The 23,938-nt window shown below is 40.0% G+C and overlaps 1 protein-coding gene and 1 non-coding gene across 7 annotated transcripts in view; one reads left to right on the forward strand and one right to left on the reverse strand.

Moving 5' to 3' along the window:
- Positions 1 to 445: 445 nt before the first annotated feature.
- The window catches only part of GRIA4 (glutamate ionotropic receptor AMPA type subunit 4), a 247,428-nt gene continuing 223,935 nt past the window's right edge, over positions 446 to 23,938 (forward strand). For all 6 annotated transcript variants that reach the window (XM_042958444.1, XM_042958443.1, XM_042958445.1 and 3 more), the window contains exons 1-2: positions 446 to 800; positions 1,230 to 1,469. In XM_042958444.1, coding sequence (XP_042814378.1) covers positions 527 to 800; positions 1,230 to 1,469 — 514 coding nt within the window. In that variant the 5' untranslated portion in view covers positions 446 to 526. The remainder of the gene's footprint in view (positions 801 to 1,229; positions 1,470 to 23,938) is intronic.
- Positions 8,247 to 8,353, reverse strand: LOC122231665. Its single transcript, XR_006208909.1, has one exon. It is a non-coding gene; the product is annotated as a U6 spliceosomal RNA (small nuclear RNA).

Below are 23,938 nucleotides of genomic sequence, written 5' to 3' on the forward strand. Positions count from 1 at the left end.
GCCCTGAGGGTGCCCGGGGGGCGGGGCGGCTGGGGCTCCGCGCCCTCCAGGTGGAGGGGAAGCACGAACCGTGAAACTTCCAGCAGCTCCGCACTCTTTCGTGGGGCTCCAAGGCCACACCTGTTACGTTGTACTTGCCCTTTTCCACCGGGGTTGTTTTCCGAGCCCGAGGGCATCTGTGGCAGAGCTCCCGGAGGCGGCGGCGGAGGCGGCGGCGCGCTCCTGGCACCTGGAACTGAGTTTGAGGCCTCGCCGCGAGCTCCCCGGGGCAGAGCGCACATAGGGGGCGCTCGCCGACCTCTGACCCGGAAGACCTCTAGTCGCTCCACCCCCCCCACCTTCCGGGCTTCCTGCTAGGCCTGGTTTCTTTGGGTTCTGGTTATTCCTTTGTTTGTTTCTTGGATGTTCAGTTGTTTGTTTTGAGAGAAACAGAGAGACAGGGCAGAGAGAGCCCGGGCAGGGGAGGAGCAGAGAGAGTGGAGAGAGAGATTCCCAAGCAGGGTCCGCCCTGCGGGCCCGGAGCCAGATGGGAGGGTCACCCAAAAATCGTGCCCTGAGCCGGTTGGGTCAGATGCTGAACCGACCAAGCCACCCAGGCGCCCCTCTAGTTGCTCCTTTAAACCACAGCTTTCTCTCTGCGCCCCAGGGCGGGCGAATCTGTACCTGGAGCCTCAGTACCACCCCTGCGGGGGCAACTCCCGGTGGCGTGGGGCTGGGGTCCCTTTGTTACGGAGTCCTCTCTCTCTCTGCCTCGGGGTCAGCCCCCAGTACTGCTTCAGGACGAGCTGCCTTACCAACAGGTGCAGATCTGGTGGACCAGGCGAGGCCGGGGTTTTCCTAGCAGCCGGGTGTTCCTAGTGGCCAGGGTCTTCCTGGTGGCCGGGGCCTTCCTGGTGGCCGGGGTTTTCCTAGTGGCGGGGACTTATGTTGGTGGGGTCTTCCTGGCGGCCGGGGTCTTCCTAGTCTCTGTCTGGGAACACAGCCCTGAACTGGCTTCTGGAGAGAGGAAACCTATGGCTCCTTGTTTCCAGGCCCAGTGCAAGGCTCTGAGCACATACTCAGCAATCCGTTAATGAATTCCACAATTAAGTGCACTCTCCACTTTTACTTTCCTTATGTTCCTGACTATACGAGTGATTCAGACTTTTTTTTTAAGTTCATGGACTGTAGATGTGCAACTCACCAGCTTGAGTGTGCTAATAGTGTGTTTCTTTCCTTCTCTTTTTCAGTCTGTTCCCAGTATTCTAGAGGCGTGTTCGCCATTTTCGGACTCTACGATAAGAGGTCGGTACACACCTTGACCTCGTTCTGCAGCGCCTTGCACATCTCCCTCATCACACCGAGTTTCCCCACGGAGGGGGAGAGCCAGTTTGTGCTGCAGCTCAGACCGTCCTTGCGGGGCGCGCTCCTGAGTCTGCTGGACCACTACGAATGGAACTGTTTCGTCTTCCTGTACGACACGGACAGGGGTAAGTCGCAATTCCACGCCCACATGAGTAAAACCCTAACTTTCAACCAGAAGTGGCCTGGTGTCACTTTTGTGACTTAGGGAAATAATTTGAGCTCTACTACAGCTAAAATCAGAAAAGGGTCAATGGGTATTATCAGTAATTTTATCTGGAAACTTCTAATTAAATGAGCATCAGATGCACCAGATTATTCATGAGCCAACCATGCTCTGTGACTTAGGTGAAATCAAGATAAATACTTCTTTGAACATTTCTGTGATGATATTTCAGGTACAATCAGGAAATAAATGTCTTTTGCCTCAAGTGCAGATGATCTCATGTCTTGGAATGTCTTTAAGGGAGCAAGTTGATTTTTCTGTCTGCATCTCTATATCTATAATTTTATTTAAAAAAGGAAAAGGAAAAAGAAAGTAGTAGTTGAAGCATATCCATGGGTTTGACATGTGAAACTTGAAGTGAGTAATTGAAATGTGGTGACAGTGCGGTACAGATTTGGGGTAAGGCTTCGGGGCCCTGGCAACCTTACATTTTACCATCACCTATCGGGCTCTGAAGATCAGGAACTGATACTGTGCAACCCATGTGTTGGAAAAACAAGGTGAATAAGTTATTGACAATCATGCATTTTTATACAGGTTTGAGATACTTCGACTTTTCATTGTGAGACATAACTTAAATTTGCATATTCTTTTTTTTATTTTTTCTTTCTATTTAGTGTCTAGAATCACAGCAACAGATTATATTGCAGAATAAACAGCAGGGAACTCCCTTTGGGCTTTTTATCTTCAATATTTTTCCCTTAAAGAGTATATATGACAAGAAGTTGGAATAAAAATTCAAACTGGCAACGTTTTGAGAATATCATTGAATAGAATTCTGTCTGTGCCATGAGTAAAACAATAAGCATAAAACAATGAACAAGCAAAATAAGTCTTTTGAAGATGTAATTATCTTCAAAGGCCAAAGCATAATTTACTATTTTCAGAGATGGTATATCCTATAAGATGTCACACCACTGGTGGTCCTAGTACATTTTATATTGGTTTTCTTGCTAAATTTTCCTTTCAGTAACAAGTTTAGAAAACTTAATATCATCAATGTATTTTTTGCATGGTTGCCACGTGCCGTAATTCTCATTTGGAAATATGGGAGCCTACCCATGTCTTGTGATGACATTTTCCAATATCTAAAAATCCAAAGCATCCTAGAGCATGTATGATAGATGAGAGAAATCATTCTGTTCATTTCTAACTTTTGGAAAAATCCTTCAGCAAGAGGACACTGAAAATTGAACCATAAGGCAACTTAAAACAACAATGAGGTATTACTACCTTGTTAGAATGGCCAAGATCCAGATGACTGACAATGACACATGCTGGTGAGCATGCAGAGCAACAGGGGCTCTTGTTCATTGTTGGTGAGAATGCAAAATGGTACAGTCGCTTGAAAGTCAAGGTGGCAGTTTTTTACAAAACTAAATATGTGCTTACCTTGTGATGTATCATTCGTGCTCTTTGGTATTTACCTATAAGTGGAAAACTTATGTCCCCGCAAAAACCTGCACACAGATACTTATAGCACCTTTATTCATAATTACCAGAACTCAGAAGCAACCAAATGTCCTTCAGTAGGTGGATGAATAAACAAATGTGGTTCATCCAGACAATGGAATATTATTCAATGAGCTATCAGTACATTAAAAAACATGCAGGGACCTTAAATGCAGAGTCCTACTAAGTGTAGAAGCCAATCTGAAAAGGCTACATGCTGTATTTCAACTATATGACGTTCTGGAAAAGGCAAAGCTATGGAGACAGTAAAGAGATTAGTGGTTGCCAGAGGTTAAGGGGAAAGAGGGATGAACAGGTGAATCACAGAGGATTTGTCAGGCAGCAAAGTTGCTCAGTATGATGCTGGCATTGGATCATGATGTGACACTATGATAATGGTAGACATGTCATCATACATTTGCCCAAACACATAGAACGTCTGAAACCAAGGGTGAACCCTAATGTAAACCGAGGACTTTAGGTGATAATGATATGTCAGTATAGCTTCATCAGTTGTAACATATGAATGTCAAATGCAAAAAAAAAAAAAAAATTACACCTGAATAAAGTTGACTTACGATGTTAAAAAATTGAATCATGATGTAAAGAAATACATACTGGGATATATATAGATGAGACTGTTCTTTATGTGGTTCTTTATGATATAGCTCAGTTCGTCACTTTGGGCACAAGATCCTTATTTTATGACATCTTGATCTCATAGAAATATCAGTGGGTCCTGTGTCTTACTTTTTCCCTCTGTGCCTGGGTCCATCAGTCTCTGGCAAGAAGAAGGTTGTAGGCGTTCATGCATCAGCCTCCCTACCAAACAGGGATTCAAAGTGGTGCTTTGCTTTCACACTAGTATGTACTTTCTGGGATCCTCACCCCTGTGTAGCACATCAGATGCTTCAACCCTGAGCCATGTCCCATCCCGTCTGTCCAGGAATCTCTCTAGTATAAGCAGGCCTATTTCGTTCTTGAAAGAATCTTTCTCCTGGCTGAGTTTCTGCCTCCCAAGGCTTAAACCCTTCATGGAACAAGCTCTGTTTCTTCTAATATGGCATCTTGTTACCTTTAACATTCCTATTGGCTTGCTGAACAAAGCCTGCTTTTCCTTGTTGTCTCCCTGTCCTGCTTTTAACCAGCTAATGCAAGTCACACTCTCAAATTTCTGAATTCTCTCTAGTAGCTGCTGCAGGATGAACAGCCAGCCCTTTGCACTGCCTTCTAGTAGAGTAATACAACCCATCTTCAAAACAGACACCTTTATCCCAAGGGGTAATTGCATGAATGAAAGAATAACATATCAGGAAGATGGCTCTTTATATTTTTTACTGAAGTATATTTGACGTACAATGTTATATTAGTTTCAGGGGTACAACATAGTGACTCAACACTTCTGTGCATTACTCAGTGTTCACCACAATAAGTGTGGTCACCATCTGTCACCATACAGTGTTATTACAGTATCGACTCTATTCCCTATGCTGTACTTTTCATCTCTGTGATTTACTTATTTTATAAATGGAAATTTGTGGCCGTGTCGTGGTGTTGAGATGGTTCACTCTATCATGACATGGCCGTGCTTCCCGATATTCTTGGTTTCAATTAAGTACTTGCAAAAGACAGTAATAATTTTTTCTCCCTTTGAAATTGTTGTGCTCATTTTATAAGTTTAGGATCACAAGATCAATTTATTTCTTCTTAGATAGTGGGCTTAAAATTATGTATCACTATCACCAACCGAGGTATGAACTTCAGTTGTGAGCTTGATTAATTTCTCTCATAAACATAGTTGGCTAAGAGTCATCAGTATTTTCACATCATGCAGAAAAAGAGAGCACACATCCACTTTAAAGATAAGAATTTTTTTTATAATGTACAAAACCACCTGTCAAGAAATAAGATGGTTTAGTACATTTTAGTACTTTTCTCTGATCTTCGGTTATCCTTAACTGTTTATTTCAACATTTTTCCTGTTACAAATAACTGCCTTAATATGGCCCTGAATTTCTCCACAATCTTGAGTGGAACATGGCTGTCTGATGCGTCATAAATCATTATTTTGGAATATGTTATCTCATTGATCCACTTAGTTATTTCTGAAATCTTAATCCCTGTAGTGATACACTGATCTTATAAAATACAAGAGCTTGGGGCGCCTGGGTGGCTCAGTCGGTTAAGCGGCCGACTTCAGCTCAGGTCACGATCTCACGGCCCGTGAGTTCGAGCCCCGCGTCGGGCTCTGTGCTGACAGCTCAGAGCCTGGAGCCTGTTTCAGATTCTGTGTCTCCCTCTCTCTGACCCTCCCCTGTTCATGCTCTGTCTCTCCCTGTCTCAAAAATAAATAAAACGTTAAAAAAAAATTTTTTTTTAAATTAAAAAAATAAAATAAAATACAAGAGCTTCACTCTGTCATAACTTAAGGTAGTGTTTTTATGATGAATTGTCGTCAAAGGAATGATATTTTCTTTCCTCTGATGTAAGACTTCTCTTCCAAGTTCTGCTCTGCTCTTGGTAAACTGTGTGAACCTACCTGTATGTTTGTCCACATATGTCAGGGAGAAATAGAGACAGGGACAGAGAAGGAGGAAGGTTGAACTGTATTGTCTTTAAGGTCCATTCATGTTATCTTTAATGTTTCTTTATATTCCAGATGGCATTGTATATAAATAAATATGTATTAGATTCCAAATTCCTTCCCAGAAACGGTGGGCAGAAAAAGAAAGATGGTAGGTCACATAAGCATCCTGTTTATCAGGTCGCTCCCGGCTTCTTTTCACTTGACGGCCTCTCAAAGAAGAAGAGAGTGTTTGTCCATTTATTCGTTCAGTTTATGCACTTACCATTCAATAAAAATGTATTGTTCACCTTGTCTGTATCGGACACTTTGATACGTATTTAGAATGCAGTGACGGGGGTGCCTGGGTGGCTCAGTCGGTTAAATGTCCAGCTTTAGCTCAGGTCATGATCTCAGATCACGGGTTCGAGTCCCATGTCTGGCTTTTCACTGATGGAGTGGAGCCTGCTTCCTTCCGATTCTCTGTCTCCCTCTCTTTGTTCCCCTCCCTTGCTTTCTCCCTTGCTTTTTTTAAAAAAATTTTTTTTAACTTAAAAAAAATTTTAATTTTAAATTTTAAAAAGTTTTTTTTTTAAAAAGAATGCAGTGATGAGCAAGACTGTACTAGGATGAAGTTAACTCACTTGCTATAGCTTCATTAGGAAATGGCACACAAGATTCTTTTTGATAGCCAAGAGCTTGCCTTTGAGACACGGTGTGATGTTTTTACATTTGGAATAAAACTTTGGTAAGATTTTTGAGTTGATAAATTTAAGGCTATTGAATATGTTTGAAATGTTGCTTATGAACCTGAAGATCTGAATATTAAATTTTAATTAGTTACCTTAAGTAGCCACATTTGCCTAATGGCTACCTACCATATGGGACAACACAGTGTATCTAAACAATGAGCTCATTTGGAACAACATATTTTAGTTTGAGCGAGATGTCCAAATCTTTTCTCAATTCATGTAGGAAAAGAACTTAGAGAACACCCTGTGCAGAATCCTTTTTTATAGTAATTTTCACATTACATTATGTGTATATTTATATATCTTTTCTTCCCCCAGAAATATATCTTTTAGCAGTAATTATTATATCTTGCTGCATTTATATCTTTTCTGTGTAGCATAGTAACCCCTAATAAGTATGCCATAAACATGAAGTGGATGAATGACTTAATCAAAGTCCTTGATCTTTCTTTCCTTTTTCTTTTTCTTTCTTTCTTTCTTTCTTTTTCTTTCTTTTTCTCTTTCTTTCTCTTTCTTTCTTTTTCTCTTTCTTTCTTTCTTTCTTTCTTTCTTTACTTTTCTGTCTTTTTCTCTCTTTCCCTCTCTCTTTCCCTCTTTATCTCTCCCCCTCTCCCTCCCTCCCCCTTCCTGCCTTCCTTCCTTCCTTCCTTCCTTCCTTCCTTCCTTCTTGGCAGTATTACACTATAGATATACAAGAATTTGTCCATTTATCTCTTGATGACCATTTGGGCTGTTTCCAGTTTTGGGTTATTATAAATAAAGCTGCTATGAACAAAAAAAAACAAACAAACAAACAAAAAAAAAACAAAGTCCTTGACAATAGGTATCAAATAATTTTGATGCTCTCATAACTAATCATGTAATTCAAATTTTATTAATGATACCATGTGTTTTTTTAAAATCTTTGTTTATTTTTGAGAGAGAGAGAACATGAGCAGGGAGGGACAGAGAGAAAGAGAGAGAGTCCCAAGCAGGCTCCATGCTGACAGCTGAGAGCCCAACACGGGACTCAAATTCATGAGCCAAGAGATCATGACAGAGCCAATGCTGAATACTTAATCGACTGAGCCACCCAGGTGCCTCAATTGTTTTGTTTTGTTTTTTAATGATACCGTATTTTAATGTATCAAATAATTCCTATATTAGTCAAAATGAAAAATTCTCCTATAGAGATGGTCCTTGAATTAAATTTTTTCTTATCATGAAAAAGTATGGAGCAGCCTGAAAAAGAACATCCTTTTTTTTTTTTAAATATAATTTATTGTCAAATTGGCTAAAATGTAGTGTGTACAGTGTGCTCTTGGTTTTGGGGTAGATTCCCGTGGTTCATCACTCACATATAACACCCAGTGCTCATCCCAGCAAGTGCCCTCCTCTATACCCATCATCCATTTTCCCCTCCCCCCCAATCCCCCATTAACCCTCAGTTTGTTCTCAGTATTTAAGAGTTTCTTATGGTTTGCCTCCCTGCCTCTCTGTAACTATTCATTCCCCTTCCCTTCCCCATGATCTTCTGCTCAGTTTCTCAAGTTCCACATATGAGTGGAAATGTGATATCTGTCCTTCTCTGACTGACTTATTTCACCTAGCATAATACCCTCCAGTTCCATCCACGTTGCTAAAATGGCAGGATTTCATTCTTCCTCATTGCCAAGTAGTATTCCATTGTATATATAAACCTCATCTTCTTTATCCGTTCATCAGTTGATAGACATTTAGGCTCTTTCCATAATTTGGCTATTGTTGAAAGTGCTGCTATAAACATTGGGGTACATGTACCCTTGTGCATCAGCATTCCAGTATCCCTTGGATAAATTCCCAGCAATGCTATTGCTAGGTCATAGGGTAGTTCTATTTTTAGTTTTTTCAGGAACCTCCACACTGTTTTCCAGAGTGGCTGCACCAGTTTGCAAAAAACATGGAACACTTCATGAATTTGTGTATCATCCTTGCACAAGGGCCAGGCCAGTCTTCTCTGTATCGTTCCAGTTTTAGTATATGTGCTGCTGAAGTGAGCACTGAAAAAGAACATTCTTGATTTAGATATAATCAAGCTAAATATTTAAAACACTTTAAAATAATCCATATTTTTGGCATTATAAAACCTTGAATTTTTGTCAAATCTACTTAACAAGATGTCATTTTTCCTTGAGCGAAAAAGAGATGTTAATTTAAATAATATAAGAAGTCATTATTTTCTCACTTGAAATAGATGTTTTCAAAGGAAAATATTTTTTACTTCTGTGTATTGCACAGAATTGTACATATTTATGATGCATCTATGACCATTCCCAACACCACGGGTCACAAGATGAATTTATGATCAAGGGAGAGATGAAGAGATATAAACCTAATATTTAAAAATTCTTTTTTTTTAATGTTCATTTATTTATTTATTTTGAGAGAGAGGGAGAGAGAGAATCCCAAGCAGGCTCCATGCTATCATCTGAGACTTGATGTGGGCTCGATCTCACAAACTGTGTGATCATGACCTGAGCCGAAATCAAGCATTGGATGCTTAAATGACTGAGCCACCCAGGTGCCCCTAACATTTAAAACTTGTAAGGATCACTGTCATTGTTTTTCATCCACCCATTCTGGAGGCCAGAGTAAGCAGTGGCTGGTGCTATTCTTGTTTTATTTCATCCTTCTCTTTAATGCTTAATGTTCAACGTTTTATCGCATTGGCCGTTTCCAGGTTCACAGCGTTATTTCAGGGGTTGCTGAATATCTTTTGTTCAATATATGAATTATTATTATAACATTATGTAAATTGTCCCTAGGAGACATGGATTTGGCAAGACATAGAGTAGAAAACTTTAATTTGGGTTGGTTTGGCTTATTTCCTTTGGCCTGTTTTTTTTTTTTTTTTTTTTTTAACAAAACTATATTCTACACATAGCATAACATATTTTGAAAAACCTAGGAAACAACGTTGTGGGTGGCATAATGTATGTGTGCTGCTCCCCTGCGCTGAAGCCAGAGCAAGGAGGGAAGGGGGTGGAGAGGGGAGCTTGGGTGGGGAGGGCAGAGATCTTGCTATTTTGTTTCTACTTTTTGGGTTTTGCTGCCTTTTATTTTTAAACTGCCTCAAATCCTTTTGCAAAAAGAGTCGAGATCTAAATCACAGAAATAGGAACAAATTAAGAGGCATGAGATACCTTTCCACAATACCTCTCTTAACTTTCCAGTAAATAAGCCTATTGAATAAATGGCTCCAGAGAGCTCGTCTGCCTTGCCTTCGGGTTCTCAGCTCCACTTCTCTATTTCTTCTCACATTGCCCTATTCTTTTACTCTTTCCCTCCTTCCTGAATCACAACATAGAGTGTTTAGGCAACATGGTTCCATGGACCTGGGAACCTCAGTCCTCTGTCACTCATTACCAGCATGGGCTTGTGGTAAACTCACGTCCATAGGTAATGTAGGGGGATAACAGAGCAGAAAAGTGCAAGGAATATGGTGTAATGACTTCAGTTCACACCAAAATAATATCACTGGCTCTGCTTCTTCTTTGAACTTCCTTTCTGAGAGGTGTGAGATGGGGAACATTTTCAGGGGTGACTGCGCACCTGTCACCTGGCCTCGGAGCTGCTCAGAGGAGTGCTGAGTGTGTAGGGGTGCTTACGACTTCCCGCCTCCCAGTTTCCAGTTACTGCGCAGGTTCATGTGACGCCAGCACACATCTCCCATGAATTGTGCCACTTACAATGCTTATGGCCCAATTTTCTTATTAAAAACAAAATTAGAAACACATTAGCAAAACAGAGATCTTTGATGTATAAGTTCAGGAGAAGTAAGAATCTTTCAGACACTAACCTGGTGTTATCCAAGAAGGGATGAAAATTTATCTTTAGTGCTTGGTACATTCAGCCTCATTTCAGTGTATTTCCTAATCCTCAGGTAAAACACCTTTAACTGTAAAACCCTCACTGGGATGAAGAGGAGTTCCCTTTTTATAAACTTCCCATGGCGACCTCAGGCATTTATCTTTGTTTATAATTAACTCATTAGGATTTAGACTGTTTTTTATAGCTCACTTAAATATGTTTGCTTACTGATATTTATTACATTTTTCATCAGGCTGATGATGCCAAATATTTACTTGTTACCAGCTGCCAAGTGTGAGGCTAGCCCATTCTGTCAGGAGGAGAACACACTTCACTCTGTGTTTCAAGCATGTATCACTGCCTTCCTGCTGGAGCCAGGCCAGTGGGAGAGCAAAGAAAAAAACCATGTGTAAACATAACAATGGAGCTTCCTATGGCGATTCTAACTTGCAATTGAGGGAGAAAAAGTAATCATAAGCTGGCAAGGCAGCCCCTGCTCCCTCTACAGTATCTCCTTTGGTGGCACTGCAGTGTCTGTCTTCGGCCCTCATTAACCCGATTCCACAGGCTGGCACCTCTGCGGGTTAGGAGGGGGGGATAGTGGATGGAGGGGCACATGCATGGGGTGAAGGAACCCTGGTGGGTATTTTCATAAAGAGGGTTACGTGTGCCATCCCTTTTCTCTGGGGAGAGGAGGCAAAGGGAGGCACGTGTATATCTGTCCCCTCCCACCTTCCCTGGTTACAGAATGAAGGAGTTGAGGGCAAGGGCTGGAAGTGCCATCCTTGTGCTAAAATCCCACAAGGATGATGAGCCAGAACCATACTGCCAGACAAGGGGGTTCTCGAAGAACAGTGCCATAAAGCTACAATGAGGGGTGCTGGAAGTGCCATGCTTGTGCTCAAATCCCACAAGTATGATGAACCAGAACCACACTGCCAAACAAGAGTGTTCTCGAAGAACAATGCCATAAAGGTACAACAAGCGTAGGCAGAGAAGGGGCCGGAGTGAGGAGCAGGACCATAAGCAGTGTGTGGACAGATTGGACATATTCTAGAGACACACAGAGCCTACACTTGCTCTTGTGCCAGCAGCCTTCCACACATTCATTTGAAAGAGACCCAAGTGGACTGGCAGGGAAAGTAAATATGCAGCCTTCCACCAACATTTATGCCGGGTCTGTTTGGTTGTCATGTAGAAGGCACTAGACAGATGCATTGTTGACTGACTGACAAACTACCTGTCAACATGGTCCTCCATTCACGTTTGCTTCCCATTGTTGGTGCTCAGTGTGAAGAGAAGAGCAAGCAGATCTGGGTAGGACCGTTGGAGCCCCTGCACCCTAGAAAGGTCATTGCGTTGGCCCCATTGACATGCACTGTTCAAACACAAAATACAGGAGGAGCCAAGTTGGTGGAACAGCATGGAAGTTTTTTTGTGTCTTGCATCTATGAAATACAGCCAGATCAACATTAAACCATCCTGCACACCTAGAAAATTGATTTGAGGATTAACACAACAATCTGCACAACCTGAACCACAGAACTCAGCAGGAATTCACCCCAAAAGAAAAAGCAGGAAGAAACGACAGCCAGAGACTTAACCAAAACAGATACAAGTAGGATGTCTGAACCACAATTTAGAATCACGATAATAATATTAGCTGGAGTCAAAAATAGATTAGAATCCCTATCTGTGGAGATAAAAGAAGTAAAAGCTAGTCAGGATGAAATAAAAAATGCTATAACTGAGCTGCAATCTATAATGCATGCCATGGCAGCAAGGATGGATGAGGCAGAGCAGCAAATCAGCGACATAGAGACAAACTTTTGAGGAATAATGAAGCAGAAAAAAAGAGGGAGACTAAGGCAAAAGAGCATGATTTAAGATTTAGAGAAACAAGTGACTCATTAAAAAGGAACAACATCAGAATCATAGGGGTCTCAGAAGATGAAGAGAGAGAAAAAGGAGTAGAAGAGTTATGTGAGCAAATCATAGAGGAAAACTTTCCTAACCTGAGGAAAGACAGACATCAAAATCCAGGAACCACAGAGGACTCCCATTAGATTCAACAAAAACTGACCATCAACGAGGCATATCATAGTCAAATTCACAAAACACTCAAGCAAGGAAATAATCCTGAAAGCAAGGGGTAAAAAGTCCTTAACTTACAAGGGAGGACAGATCAGGTTTGCAGCAGACCTATCCACAGAAACTTGGCAGGCCAGAAAGGAATGGCAGGATATATTCAATGTGCTATATCGGAAAAATATGCAGCCACAAATTCTTTGTACAGCAAGGCTGTCATTCAAAATAGAAGGAGAGATTAGAAGTAGCCCAGACAAACTAAAAGAGTTCATGACCAATAAACCATCCCTGCAAGAAATTTTAAGGGGGACTCTCTGAGGGGAGAAAAGACTAAATAAATAAATAAATAAATAAATAAATACCAAAAGTAACAAAGACTAGAAAGGACCAGAGAACACCACCAGAAACTCCCAGCTCTACAGGCAACATAATGGCAATAAACTCATATCTTTCAGTACTCACTCTGAATGCCAGTGAACTAAATGCTCCAATCGAAAGATACAGGGTAACAGAATGGATAAGAAAACAGGATCCATCTATATGCTGTTTACAAGGGACCCACTTTAGACCTAAAGACACCTTCAGATTGAAAGTAAGGCGATGGAGAACCATCTACCATGCTAATGGTTGACAAAAGAAGACTGGAGTAGCCATACGTATATCAGACAATCTAGACTTTAAAATAAAGACTATTACAAGAGATGATGAAAGGCATTATATCATAATTAAGGAGTCTATCCATCAAGAAGACATAACAGTTGTAAACATTTATGCTCCAAATGTGAAAGCACCCAAATATATAAATTGATTAATCCCAAACATAAAGAAACTCATTGATAATAATACAATAATAGTAGGAGACTTCAACACCCCACTTACAACAATGGACAGATCATCTAAACAGAAAATCAACAAGGAAACAATGGCTTTGAATGACACACTGGACCAAATGGACTTAACAGATATATTCAGAACATTTCATCCTAAAGCACCAGAATATACATTCTTCTCCAGTGTACATGTAATGTGCTCCGGAATAGACCACATACTGGGACACAAATCAGCCCTCAGCAAGTACAAAAAGATCAAGATCATACTTTGCGTATTTTCAGACCACAACACTATGAAACTTGAAATTAACCACAAATAACTTGGAAAGGTAACAAATACTTGGAGACTGAAGAACATCCTACTAAAGAATGAATGGACTAACCAACAAGTTAAAGAAGAAATTAAAAAGTACATGGAAGCCAATGAAAATGATAACACCACAGCCAAAAACCTCTGGGACACAGCAAAGGTGGTCATAAGAGGGAAATGTATAGCATCCAGGCCTTCCTAAAGAAGGAAAAATGGTCTCAGATACACATCCTAAACTTACACCTTAAAGAGCTGGAAAAAGAGCAGCAAATAAAACCCCAAACCAGCAGAAGACAGAAACTAATGAAAATTAGAACAGAAATTAATGCTATTGAGAAAAAACAACAACAACAACAACAACAAAAAACAGTAGAACAGATCAGTGAAACCAGAAGCTCGTTCTTTGAAAGAATTAACAAAATTGATAAACCACTAGTCAGTTTAATCAAAAGGAAAGTACCCAAATAAATAAAATCAATAAGGCAAGAGAAGAGATCACACTGACACAGCAGAAGTAAAACCAATAATAAGAGAATATTATGAGCAATTATATGCCAATAAAATGGGCAATCTGGAAGAAATGGACAAATTCCTAGAAACATATACACTACCAAAACTGAAATAGGAAGAGATAGAAAATTTGTACAGACCCATAATCAGTAAAGAAATCGAATTAGTAATCAAAAATGTCCCAAAAAACAAGAGTCCAGGGCCAGATGGCTTTGCAGGGGAATTCTACCAAACATTTAAGGAAGAGTTAACACCTATTCTCTTGAAGCTGTCCCAAAAAATAGAAATAGAAGGAAAACTTCCAAACTCTTTCTATGAAGCCAACATTACCTTGATTCCAAAACCGGACAAAGACCCCACTGATGAATATGGATGCAAAAATCCTCAACAAGATATTAGCCAACCAGATCCAACAATATGTTAAAAACATTATTCACCATGACCAAGTGGGATTTGTACCTGGGATGCAGGGCTGGTTCAATATCTGCAAAACAATCAATGTGATTCATCACATCAATAAAAGGACAAGAACCACATGATCCTCTCAATAGATGCAGAGAAAGCATTTGACAAAATACAGCATCCTTTCTTGATAAAAACCCTTAAGAAAGGAGGGATAGAAGGGTCATACCTTGAGATCATAAAAGCCATATATGAAAGACCCAATGCTAATATCATCCTCAATGGGGAAAAACTGAGAGCTTCCCCCTAAGGTCAGGAACAAGACAGGGATGTCCACTCTCGCCACTGTTATTCAACATAGTATTGGAAGTCTTAGCCTCTGCAATCAGACAACACCAAGAAATAAAAGGCATCCAAATCGGCCAGGAGGAGGACAAACTTTCACTCTTCGCAGATGACATGATACCCTATATGGAAAACCCAAAAGATTCCACCAAAAAACTGCTAGAACTGATTCTTAAATTCAGCAAAGTTGCAGGATATAAAATCAGTGCACAGAAATCAGTTCCTATACACCAACAATGAAGAAACAGAAAGAGAAATCAAGGAAGTGATCCCATTTACAATTGCACCAAAAGCCATAAAATACCTAGGAATAAATCTAACCAAAGAGGTGAACAATCTACCCACTGAAAACTATAGGAGCTTATGAAATAAATTAAAGAAGACACAAAAATTGGAAAAAGATTCCATGCTCCTGGATAGGAAGAACAAATATTGTTAAAATGTCAATAGTACCCAAAACAATCTACATATTCACTGAAATCCCTATCAAAATAACACTAGCATTCTTCACAGAACTAGAACAAACACCCCTACAATTTGTATGGAACCAGAAAAGACCCTGAGTAGCCAAAGCAATCTTGAAACAGAAAACCAAAGCAGGAGGCATCACAATCCTGGACTTTGAACTGTATTACAAAGCTGTAATCATCAAGACAGTATGGTACTGGCACAAAAACAGACACTCACATCACTGGAACATGGACCCACAGACGTATGGCCAACTAATCTTTGACAAAATAAGAATGGCAGTCTCTTCAGCAAGTAGTGGTGGGAAAACTGGACAGCGACATGCAGAAAAATGAACCTGGACCACTTTCTTACACCATACACAAAAATAAACTCAAAATGGGTGAAAAACCTAAATGTAAGACAGGAAGTGATCAGAATCCTCGAGGAGAAAGCAAGCAAAAACCTCTTTGACCTTGGTCACAACAACTCCTTACTCAACATGTCTCTAGAGGCAAGGGAAAGAAAAGCAAAAATGAACTATTGGAACCTCACCAAAATAAAAAGCTTTTGCATGGTGAAGGAAACAGTCAGCAAAACTAAAAGACAACTGATGAAATGGGAACTGATGAAATGGGAGAAGATGTTTGCAAATGACATATCAGATAAAGGGTTAGTATCCAAAATCTGTAAAGAACTTATCAAACTAAACCCAAAAAACAAATAATCCAGTGAAGAAATGGACAAAAGACATGGCAAAAGACATGTCATCCAGATTGCCAACTGACACATGAAAAAATGCTCAACATCACTCATCATCAGGGAAATACAAACCAAAACCACAATGAGATACCCCCTCACACCTGTCAGAATGGCTAATATTAACAACTCAGGCAACAACGGATGTTGACAAGAATGCAGAGAAAGAGGATCTCTTTTGCATTGTTGGTGGGAATGCAAGCTGGTGCAGCCACTCTGGAAAACAATATGCAGGTTCCTCAAAAAATTAAAAATAGAACTACCCTACAACCCACCAATTGCACTACTAGGTATTTATCAAAGGGATACAGATGTGCTCTTTCGAAGGGACACTTGCACCACAATGTTTATAGTAGCACTATCAACAATAGCTAAAGTATGGAAAGAGGCCAAATGTCCATCGATGGAGGAATGGAGAAAGAAGATGTGGTATAAATATATACAATTGAGTATTACTCACCAATCAAAAAGAATGAAATCTTGCCATTTGCAACTATGTGGATGGAACTGGAGGGTATTATGCTAAGTGAAATAACTCAGAGAAAGACAAATATCATGACTTCACTCATATGAGGACTTTAAGAGACAAAACAGGTGAACATAAGGGAAGAGAAGCAAAACTAATATAAAAACAGGGAGGGGGACAAAACATAAGAGACTCGTGAATATGGAGAACAAAGAGAGAGTTACTGGAGGGGTTTTAGGAGGGGTGAAGTGCTAAATGTGTAAGGGTCCTTAAGGAATCTACCCCTGAATTCATTGTTGCACTATATGCTAACTAACTTGGATGTAAATTAAAAAAATAAAATAAAAATCAAACACACAAATTATAAACAGTTGTATGGAAGTCCAACAGAGCTCTGTTTCTCCCCCCCCCCCCACCATGGTCACTATATTAATGCTTCTTTTGAAATACTAAACTCGTATAGAAAATTGTATCATGATAGACCCCTGAGCATGTACTCAACCTGCCAGCTGAGTTATTTAGCCACGTCTGAGGACTAACGGGAGGGAGCATGTTCCTGGAGGATCCTTAGATTGATGTAATGTGGGTATCATGTTTTAGCAGTTTTCTTATCTCAGACAGAGAAACTGTAAAGCTTTTGGACTGGCTCCGTCTTTTCAGCAATCCTCACCTTTCTAAAGCCGTAAGTCTGCAAATGACTTGTTATTTTCTGACAACTTAGCCATTTAAAAAACAAAAAAAACTGCTTAACTGAAGATCTGGGGGAAGATCTTTCTTTATGAGCTCTGACTAAACATATTGCCTCAAGATAATCTAAGATTCTCTCTCTCCCTCTCTCTCTGCCCCTCCCCCACTTGTTCCTTCTCTCTCTCTCTCTCTCTCTCTCTCTCTCTCTCTCTCCCTCCCTCTCCCTCTCCCTCTCTCTCTCTCTCTCTCTCTCTCTCTCTCTCTCTCTCTCTCTCTTTGTCTCTCTCTCCCTTACTATAAAAATGGAACAAATGTTAATGTAATAACAGTGCACAATATAGGCTGAAATCCTTACAGTGCGAAACTTATGCCAGAGGTCAGGTTTACTCAAGTGATAACGCTTTGTAGTTAGTCACCATGTTCCACTCGATTCTAGTGCTTGACGTGACACCTCTGCACGTACCGTTCCCGCAGCCTCCGCCTTTAGTGCACATCTCTGTTTCCTCGTGTGACTCCCACTCATCCTTCAGGTGTGAGCATAATGTCTTCCAAGAAGTCTGTTCTACACACTTGCCCTCAAGTGTTAAGCCCCTTCCATGTGCTCCCGTAGCGCTCTCTGTTCCCCGTATCACACACAGTGTTCTGTCTCTTTCATTCCATGCCCTGTCACCACACTCTTTAGGGTCCACACTGGCCAGGACTCTGTCTTGCTCATTGGGTTTCCCTGATCAGTGACTGTACCTGTCATGTAGTCACGCTCAGTAAATAGGAAAGGATGGATCTTAAGGCCTCATCTTCACGTATATTGACGGGGACTTCAAGATCTATGTTTAGATAGAGCTCAGTCCTCACTCTTGCAGGAGACTCATGTTCGTAGTAACCATTGTGTCTAAAAATCTCAACATTCCAAGAGTCGACCTATCACCTGCCCCCTTAAACTATCCGAGAGATATACTCTGCCTGGGAGGCTAGGAAAGGAAGAGCCCGCCCCGCTCCTGTTTCTCCTTCATGCAGTCATAGGCAAGCGGTCATCAACCTTGCTGAGTGTGTGTCACATAGAAATATGCCAGTGCGCCCCTCCTCCAGTGAGAGCGTGGAAGACGGCTTTGAGAGGGACAGTGTTGGAGTCTGTGCTCAGGCCTCAGGCCTCTTCATTCTCCTGCGCCCACCAGCTCCCTCCCTGACTCCAGTGGTGGCCTCTCAAGTCCGTCTTCCTTGTCCTTGCCAGGGCGAGCGCTCGGCAACCCCGACCTCACACACGTCACCTCTGTGCCTTAGCATCTTCAGAAGGACACAGAAATTGTACATGTTACTTTGCCAGATACTTGTCAGGGAGACTCCCCTATGTATTTGGAAAGAATGACTTCAGAAGATACTTGTGTGATGTCGTATTTCTAGGGAAAATGCCATGGAAGATGATAACAGCTGTTTCTATCTCGAGTTGTATATCCATAGGAAGAGTTTAGGCTTCACATAATAAAAAATACAAAATAACAGTATACATACGCATATATGTTTAAGTATGAATGTATGTATACACCTGAAGAATATATAATATGGAGCTGTTCTATACTGTTATGGAAGCTTCATTATCTTCTGGCATTCACACTTCTGCTATCGTTACTGTATCGTCCTCAACATTTGGCTTCACTTCAAGGTCTATGGTGGCTGCTTAAGCTTCACTCATATCCATATTATAATCACTTGGGAGGAGTGCACGGAAAATACAGCCACACCACTTCCCTTCACCATATGTGTCATTTTACACATGTACTTACATGCAATTTTGTGGCACAATTATATTGGCCTTCTGCAATATGCTGCAGAATATTACATTTTTTCCTGTTTTCCAGATGAGTTTGTATAATGGTCACACTAGCTTTTCCTCAAATGTTTTGGTAGAATATGCCTTAAAATATTTTGGCATGAAGTCTGAAGAACTTTTTTAAACCACTTTTCAATTTCCTTCGTGATTCTGAAGCCTATTCAGATTTTTCGTTTATCCATGTGTCACATTTGTTCAGGTATATAGTGTGCATCGGTACGAGGAACTTAGTGGATTCTGGCAGGAAATTTATTCTCTGTGATACTGGCGCTTTGAAATTTTGTAGAACTTTCTTTTCCAGTATATGTTCAATTTTAATAATATTTCAGATAGTCTTAAGAAAGAGTATTTTCTTTTCTTTTGTTTCTCTTCTTTTTTGCCTGCAGCGTTCTAAATAATCATTACATGTTGTTTGAATCTTTGTGTCTTTACTAAATTTCTGATTGCTTGACCTAATTGAGAGTTGTACATGGACATCTCCCACTTTGGTCATAGGTTTATCAATTTCTTATAGTGTTTTTATAGATCTTTGCTTTATATGTGATACATTTTCATACAGAATTCTTTAGAATTTTTAGTGTTTTCCTTATAAACTGAAACTTTTTAAAACTGTGTAATGAACCTCGCTCTCCTTAACCGTGCTTTCTGTCTTGAGGTCTATTTTTTTCAACATTAATGTACCTACACAAGCTTTCTTGAGGCTCGTATTTGTAAAGTATATCTTTTGCCATCTTTTTATTTTCGACTTTCCTGCATCCATATATTTTAGGCATATCTTTTGGGCAGCATAACTGCCATTATACATGGGGTAATTTTCTATGTGTGTTGCATATTTAACTCTCCCCAAACCCAAATGGTAAGGAGAATTAGTATCCTGTTTTATTCTTAAGACAGTTAAAAAATAGAGAACTTAAGTAATTTACCCAAAGTCACAGAGCAGCCAATAACAGGGCGAGAACTCAGCTACTTCTCTTAGTCAACAAACTCTTGCCTTTAGCCGCTGTCTTGTACTACATACCTGGAAATTTTACATTATGTTCATTATGAGAGGAGGTGATCTATACTGAGGGTCAGCAAACTGTAAGAAGCCAGAGAGTAGATACTTCAGGCTTCTCAGACCATATGGTTTCTGTCACACCTGTTCAACTGTGATGTTGTAGTGAAAAACAGCCATTGATAATACATAAGTGAATGAGAATGTCTGTGTTCTAATAAAGCTCTATTCATGGACACTGAAATCTGAATTTCACATCATTTTCATGTGTCACAAAATCCTATTTTTATTTCCCTCTCTCCTTCCAAACATTTAAAACTGTAAAAGCCATTCATACCTTAAAAGCCACACAAAGGCAGATGGTAGGCCAGATTTGGCCCGTGGGCTCTAGTTTGCAATATGTATATAGATTTCTATTTAAAAAAAAAAAAAAAAGAAAAATGTAAAATTTTTAGACATCATATTATTGTTTAATAAGGTTAACCTGGGTTAAGTTAAGAATTCATTAATGTGTTAGAAGCAGTTCTCCCATCATATGTGTAAATGGGGCATCCCTGCAGAGGTATGAGCATGCACCCCCTTTCTGATGTAGGCCTTACTCATATTCCTGTGGTAAGTCTTGTGATTTAAACTCTGTAAGACATGAACCAGATATGCTTTGATAAATTTTTGTTTAAAGTCAAAGTAATAATTTTCCTGACAATTATTTTCTAGGTGACTTTGTCTCTAATTGGTTGATGACTAGAACAACCTTCTGATGTATCCCAACATTAGCCAATTCTCCATCCTGTATTGTACTAGTTTGTTTTGGAAATATGTGTGTGCCACAGATATTTTTGTTTCCTTTGAGCACGTTTTACATCACAGCTCTACCTGTATGCTACATGCACACAAATTGTAGGATAGCAAACCGAATGGCATAAAGAAGTATTTGAGATCACCATGACAGGAGTGCTTATTGAAATGAATTTAAGGACCGTGTTCTATCTTGTGGCCTATGCTTGGTACTGTGCTACATTGAGCAGGGGGTAGAAGCACAAAATACAAGGAGGACATGGGTAAATACCAGGTTCAAAGTAATAGATTGTAATACTCACTGGGGAGAACAAAACAGTGTGAAGAAAAAGGACTTTTTAGAAGAAATGAGAATAAGAGAAGGGAGCCCTCCAAGTACAGCGGGTAGCCCAAACCAAGCATGCACGTGAAGTCTGAATTTGTGCAGATGCTACGAAGTCTGGTCTGATTAAAACCTTTGGTCTCAGCGCTTTACGGGGAGATGGAAAAAAGAGGCCAGCGATGTGGTTATGATGATCATGTTTCGCCCAGTTCACTAGGGTTAAGTGTTGGCCCCATGCTATTGTGTATTACTTAAGCTGCCTTCCAAAACTTTTCTAAGAGTTTGGAACCTAACTAGAATTATTAATTCTTAATTCGTGGCAGAAAGGATAAGGTCTCCTGTGTGGCTGGAATACACCAGAAGATGTTATTATCTAAACACGGGAGTCATTGTCCTAGAAGAGATTACACTCTGTTTTCTAAAGTTTATTTTAAGGGTTTATTCTGTTTTTATAGATGACTGACAAAGATCAAACAAACAAGTATACTTCGAGTACTAGAGGAAAACAGCATAAACACCCATCTTTATAACAGCCTGCAGCTTTAATTTGGAAAGTAGAGAAAATAATTTTGTGAGGGGTATTGCTCTGTGGGCTCTTTACCTACGTATACTGTGCCAAAAAGGATTCCATGTCATGAGAATTTTATGTGAGTGCACATTACTCTTGTCTTTCTCACTTCGTTGGGAATTAGCTCATTTTTGTGATTTTTGGAAAAAGATATTTAAGAGGTACATTTCTATCAATTCTAACTTAGGGAAGATTTGAACTATGGCTCGTTTAAAAAATTATTCCACATGTAAAGTATCTTAAAATGTCCCTGAACACAACCTTACAGGGCCAATTCAGAAATAGATGATTAGAGTATAAAATTAAAAGTCACGTTTTATCACTGATATATTCTAAAGAGATTGTTTTTCTGTATTTTTATATTAAACTTGATTATTTCTGTTAATTCCCATGTACATTCTTTACCTGAAACGTATGTTAGTTGAAGCATTTCAAATACCTCATTTCGTAAATTTTATATTATCTATATTGTGTAATCTGTTTTCACTCAATTATTTAGGAAATAAATTGCATATAGAATCAGAGTCCACATGCCTGTTAAGTCTAAAAAAAATGGCTTATATAGGAACTGTAGATAGTGTATTAAGGAGTTAGCATATTTTAAATGGTCAAAATGGCTGTTCAGGTAGAACTCTCACTTTGAGAGTGAGTAGTGGTCTTTCATATTAAACGTGTGTCAGGGAAAGGCAGGTTGTGTTTAAAAGATGAACAGGGGGAAGATACTTAAAGGGAATTCTTATTTTCTTAAGAAGCAGCCTTAGTAGCACCAGAGCTGCAAATTATTGTTTCTTGCCTAAGAACATGAGAAAAGGTAGGTTCATTCTTACAATAGGTGCAAGAGACTATTAGAGACATGCACTTGTCAGAACAAACCCAATACAATCCATTGGGCCAAACGTTACTATAGCCAAGGAGTTGGGCCCCAAGAAGTGTGTGACCAATGGTGCCTTCAGCCCTATGGCTACAGAGTCTAAGATGTGCTCTTAGAGGGAGAGGACCAATAAAGCAATACAGCCCTAAAAAGTGGTTCTAAAAGGCCATGATGCAGCTGAACTCAGTACACATTAACACAGGGGGCAAAGAAGAACAGAGCATGGAATAGTTAAAATTTTTCTGACCCAACATAGAGCAATACTCCTGTTTAGCACTGTAATTCTGTATACAGACGTTTAAGTTAAGAAGATAGAGTAATGTTTAAAAAAAATAGCAAGAGTGATAACAACAGCACGAGTTAAGGTACTGAAAATTAATGTGCATTAGACAAATCGGAATGAGTTTAAAGATGTGCTAGGACAGGGATATTCCTCAAGAAATTAGGAATATGAGCTGCTTAGTGGAAGTAAATGTGGAACGGCCAGTGCTGAAGAGCGTGGACAGGACCAAATCTGAAAACATTGCTCTCGGGCACCCATAATAACTAGAATTTGCCAGCAACCACAGATCTTCATAGGTTTGAAGGTTTTCATTCCTAACCTGTAAAAGAGGAGTCAGCAAACTATAGCTGGTAGACCAAATCTGGCTGGCAGCCTTTCGTTGCAATTAACACAGCCGCCTCGCTCATGTGCCATCTGTGGCTGCTTTCACACTGTGGTGGCAGAGTTGAAGAGCTGCCACGGACACTGTATGGCCCTCAAAGCCTAAAATATTTACTACCTGACTGACCCTCTATAGAAGCTTGCCAACACCTGCCTTAGAACCGTCACTGAAAATCGATTACTTCAATAGGATCATCTGACATAAAAGAGATACTCAAGTTTGTGTTTGTTCTGTGTATTCTTTCATATCTAAGGAAACCAAATTTGCAGTATACAAAAATACCTTTTAAAAAGTATTCATAGAAGTAAGTCAATAAATATTTGTCAAGTTGATTTCAGGATCTGTGCAAGAATGTGAATATGAGTACCATGGAAATAGTGTCAAATATATATATATTTGTTACTAATGTTTATATAGTTAATGTTTATTTATTTATTTTGAAAAAGAGAGGACATGGGTGAGTGGGGGAGGGACACAGAAAGAGAGAATCCCAAGCAAGTTCTCTGCAGTCACTGCAGAGCCCAATGGGGGCCTCAATCTCACAAACTGCCAGATCATGACATGACCTAGGCCGAAATCAAGAGTTGGACGCTTAACCAACTGATCTACCCGGGTGCCCTGGAAATAGTATAAATTCACATCGTGGACATAGATGCTTTTACGTGATATATTGCATTCCTGAACTAACAAAGTCCTAGTTTCTTTTTTTTTAATTTTTTTTTGTGTTTATTTATTTTTGAGAGAAAGAGAGAGAGATAGAGAACAATTGGGGAAGAGGCAGAGAGAGAGAGAGGGGGACACAGAATCTGAAGCAGGCTCCAGGGTCTCAGCTGTTAGTTAGCACAGAACCCAACACAGGGCTTGAACCCACGAACCGTGAGATCATGACCCG

Source organism: Panthera tigris, chromosome D1 (assembly GCF_018350195.1).
Source record: "Panthera tigris isolate Pti1 chromosome D1, P.tigris_Pti1_mat1.1, whole genome shotgun sequence".
NCBI classification, from domain to species: Eukaryota; Metazoa; Chordata; class Mammalia; order Carnivora; family Felidae; genus Panthera; species Panthera tigris.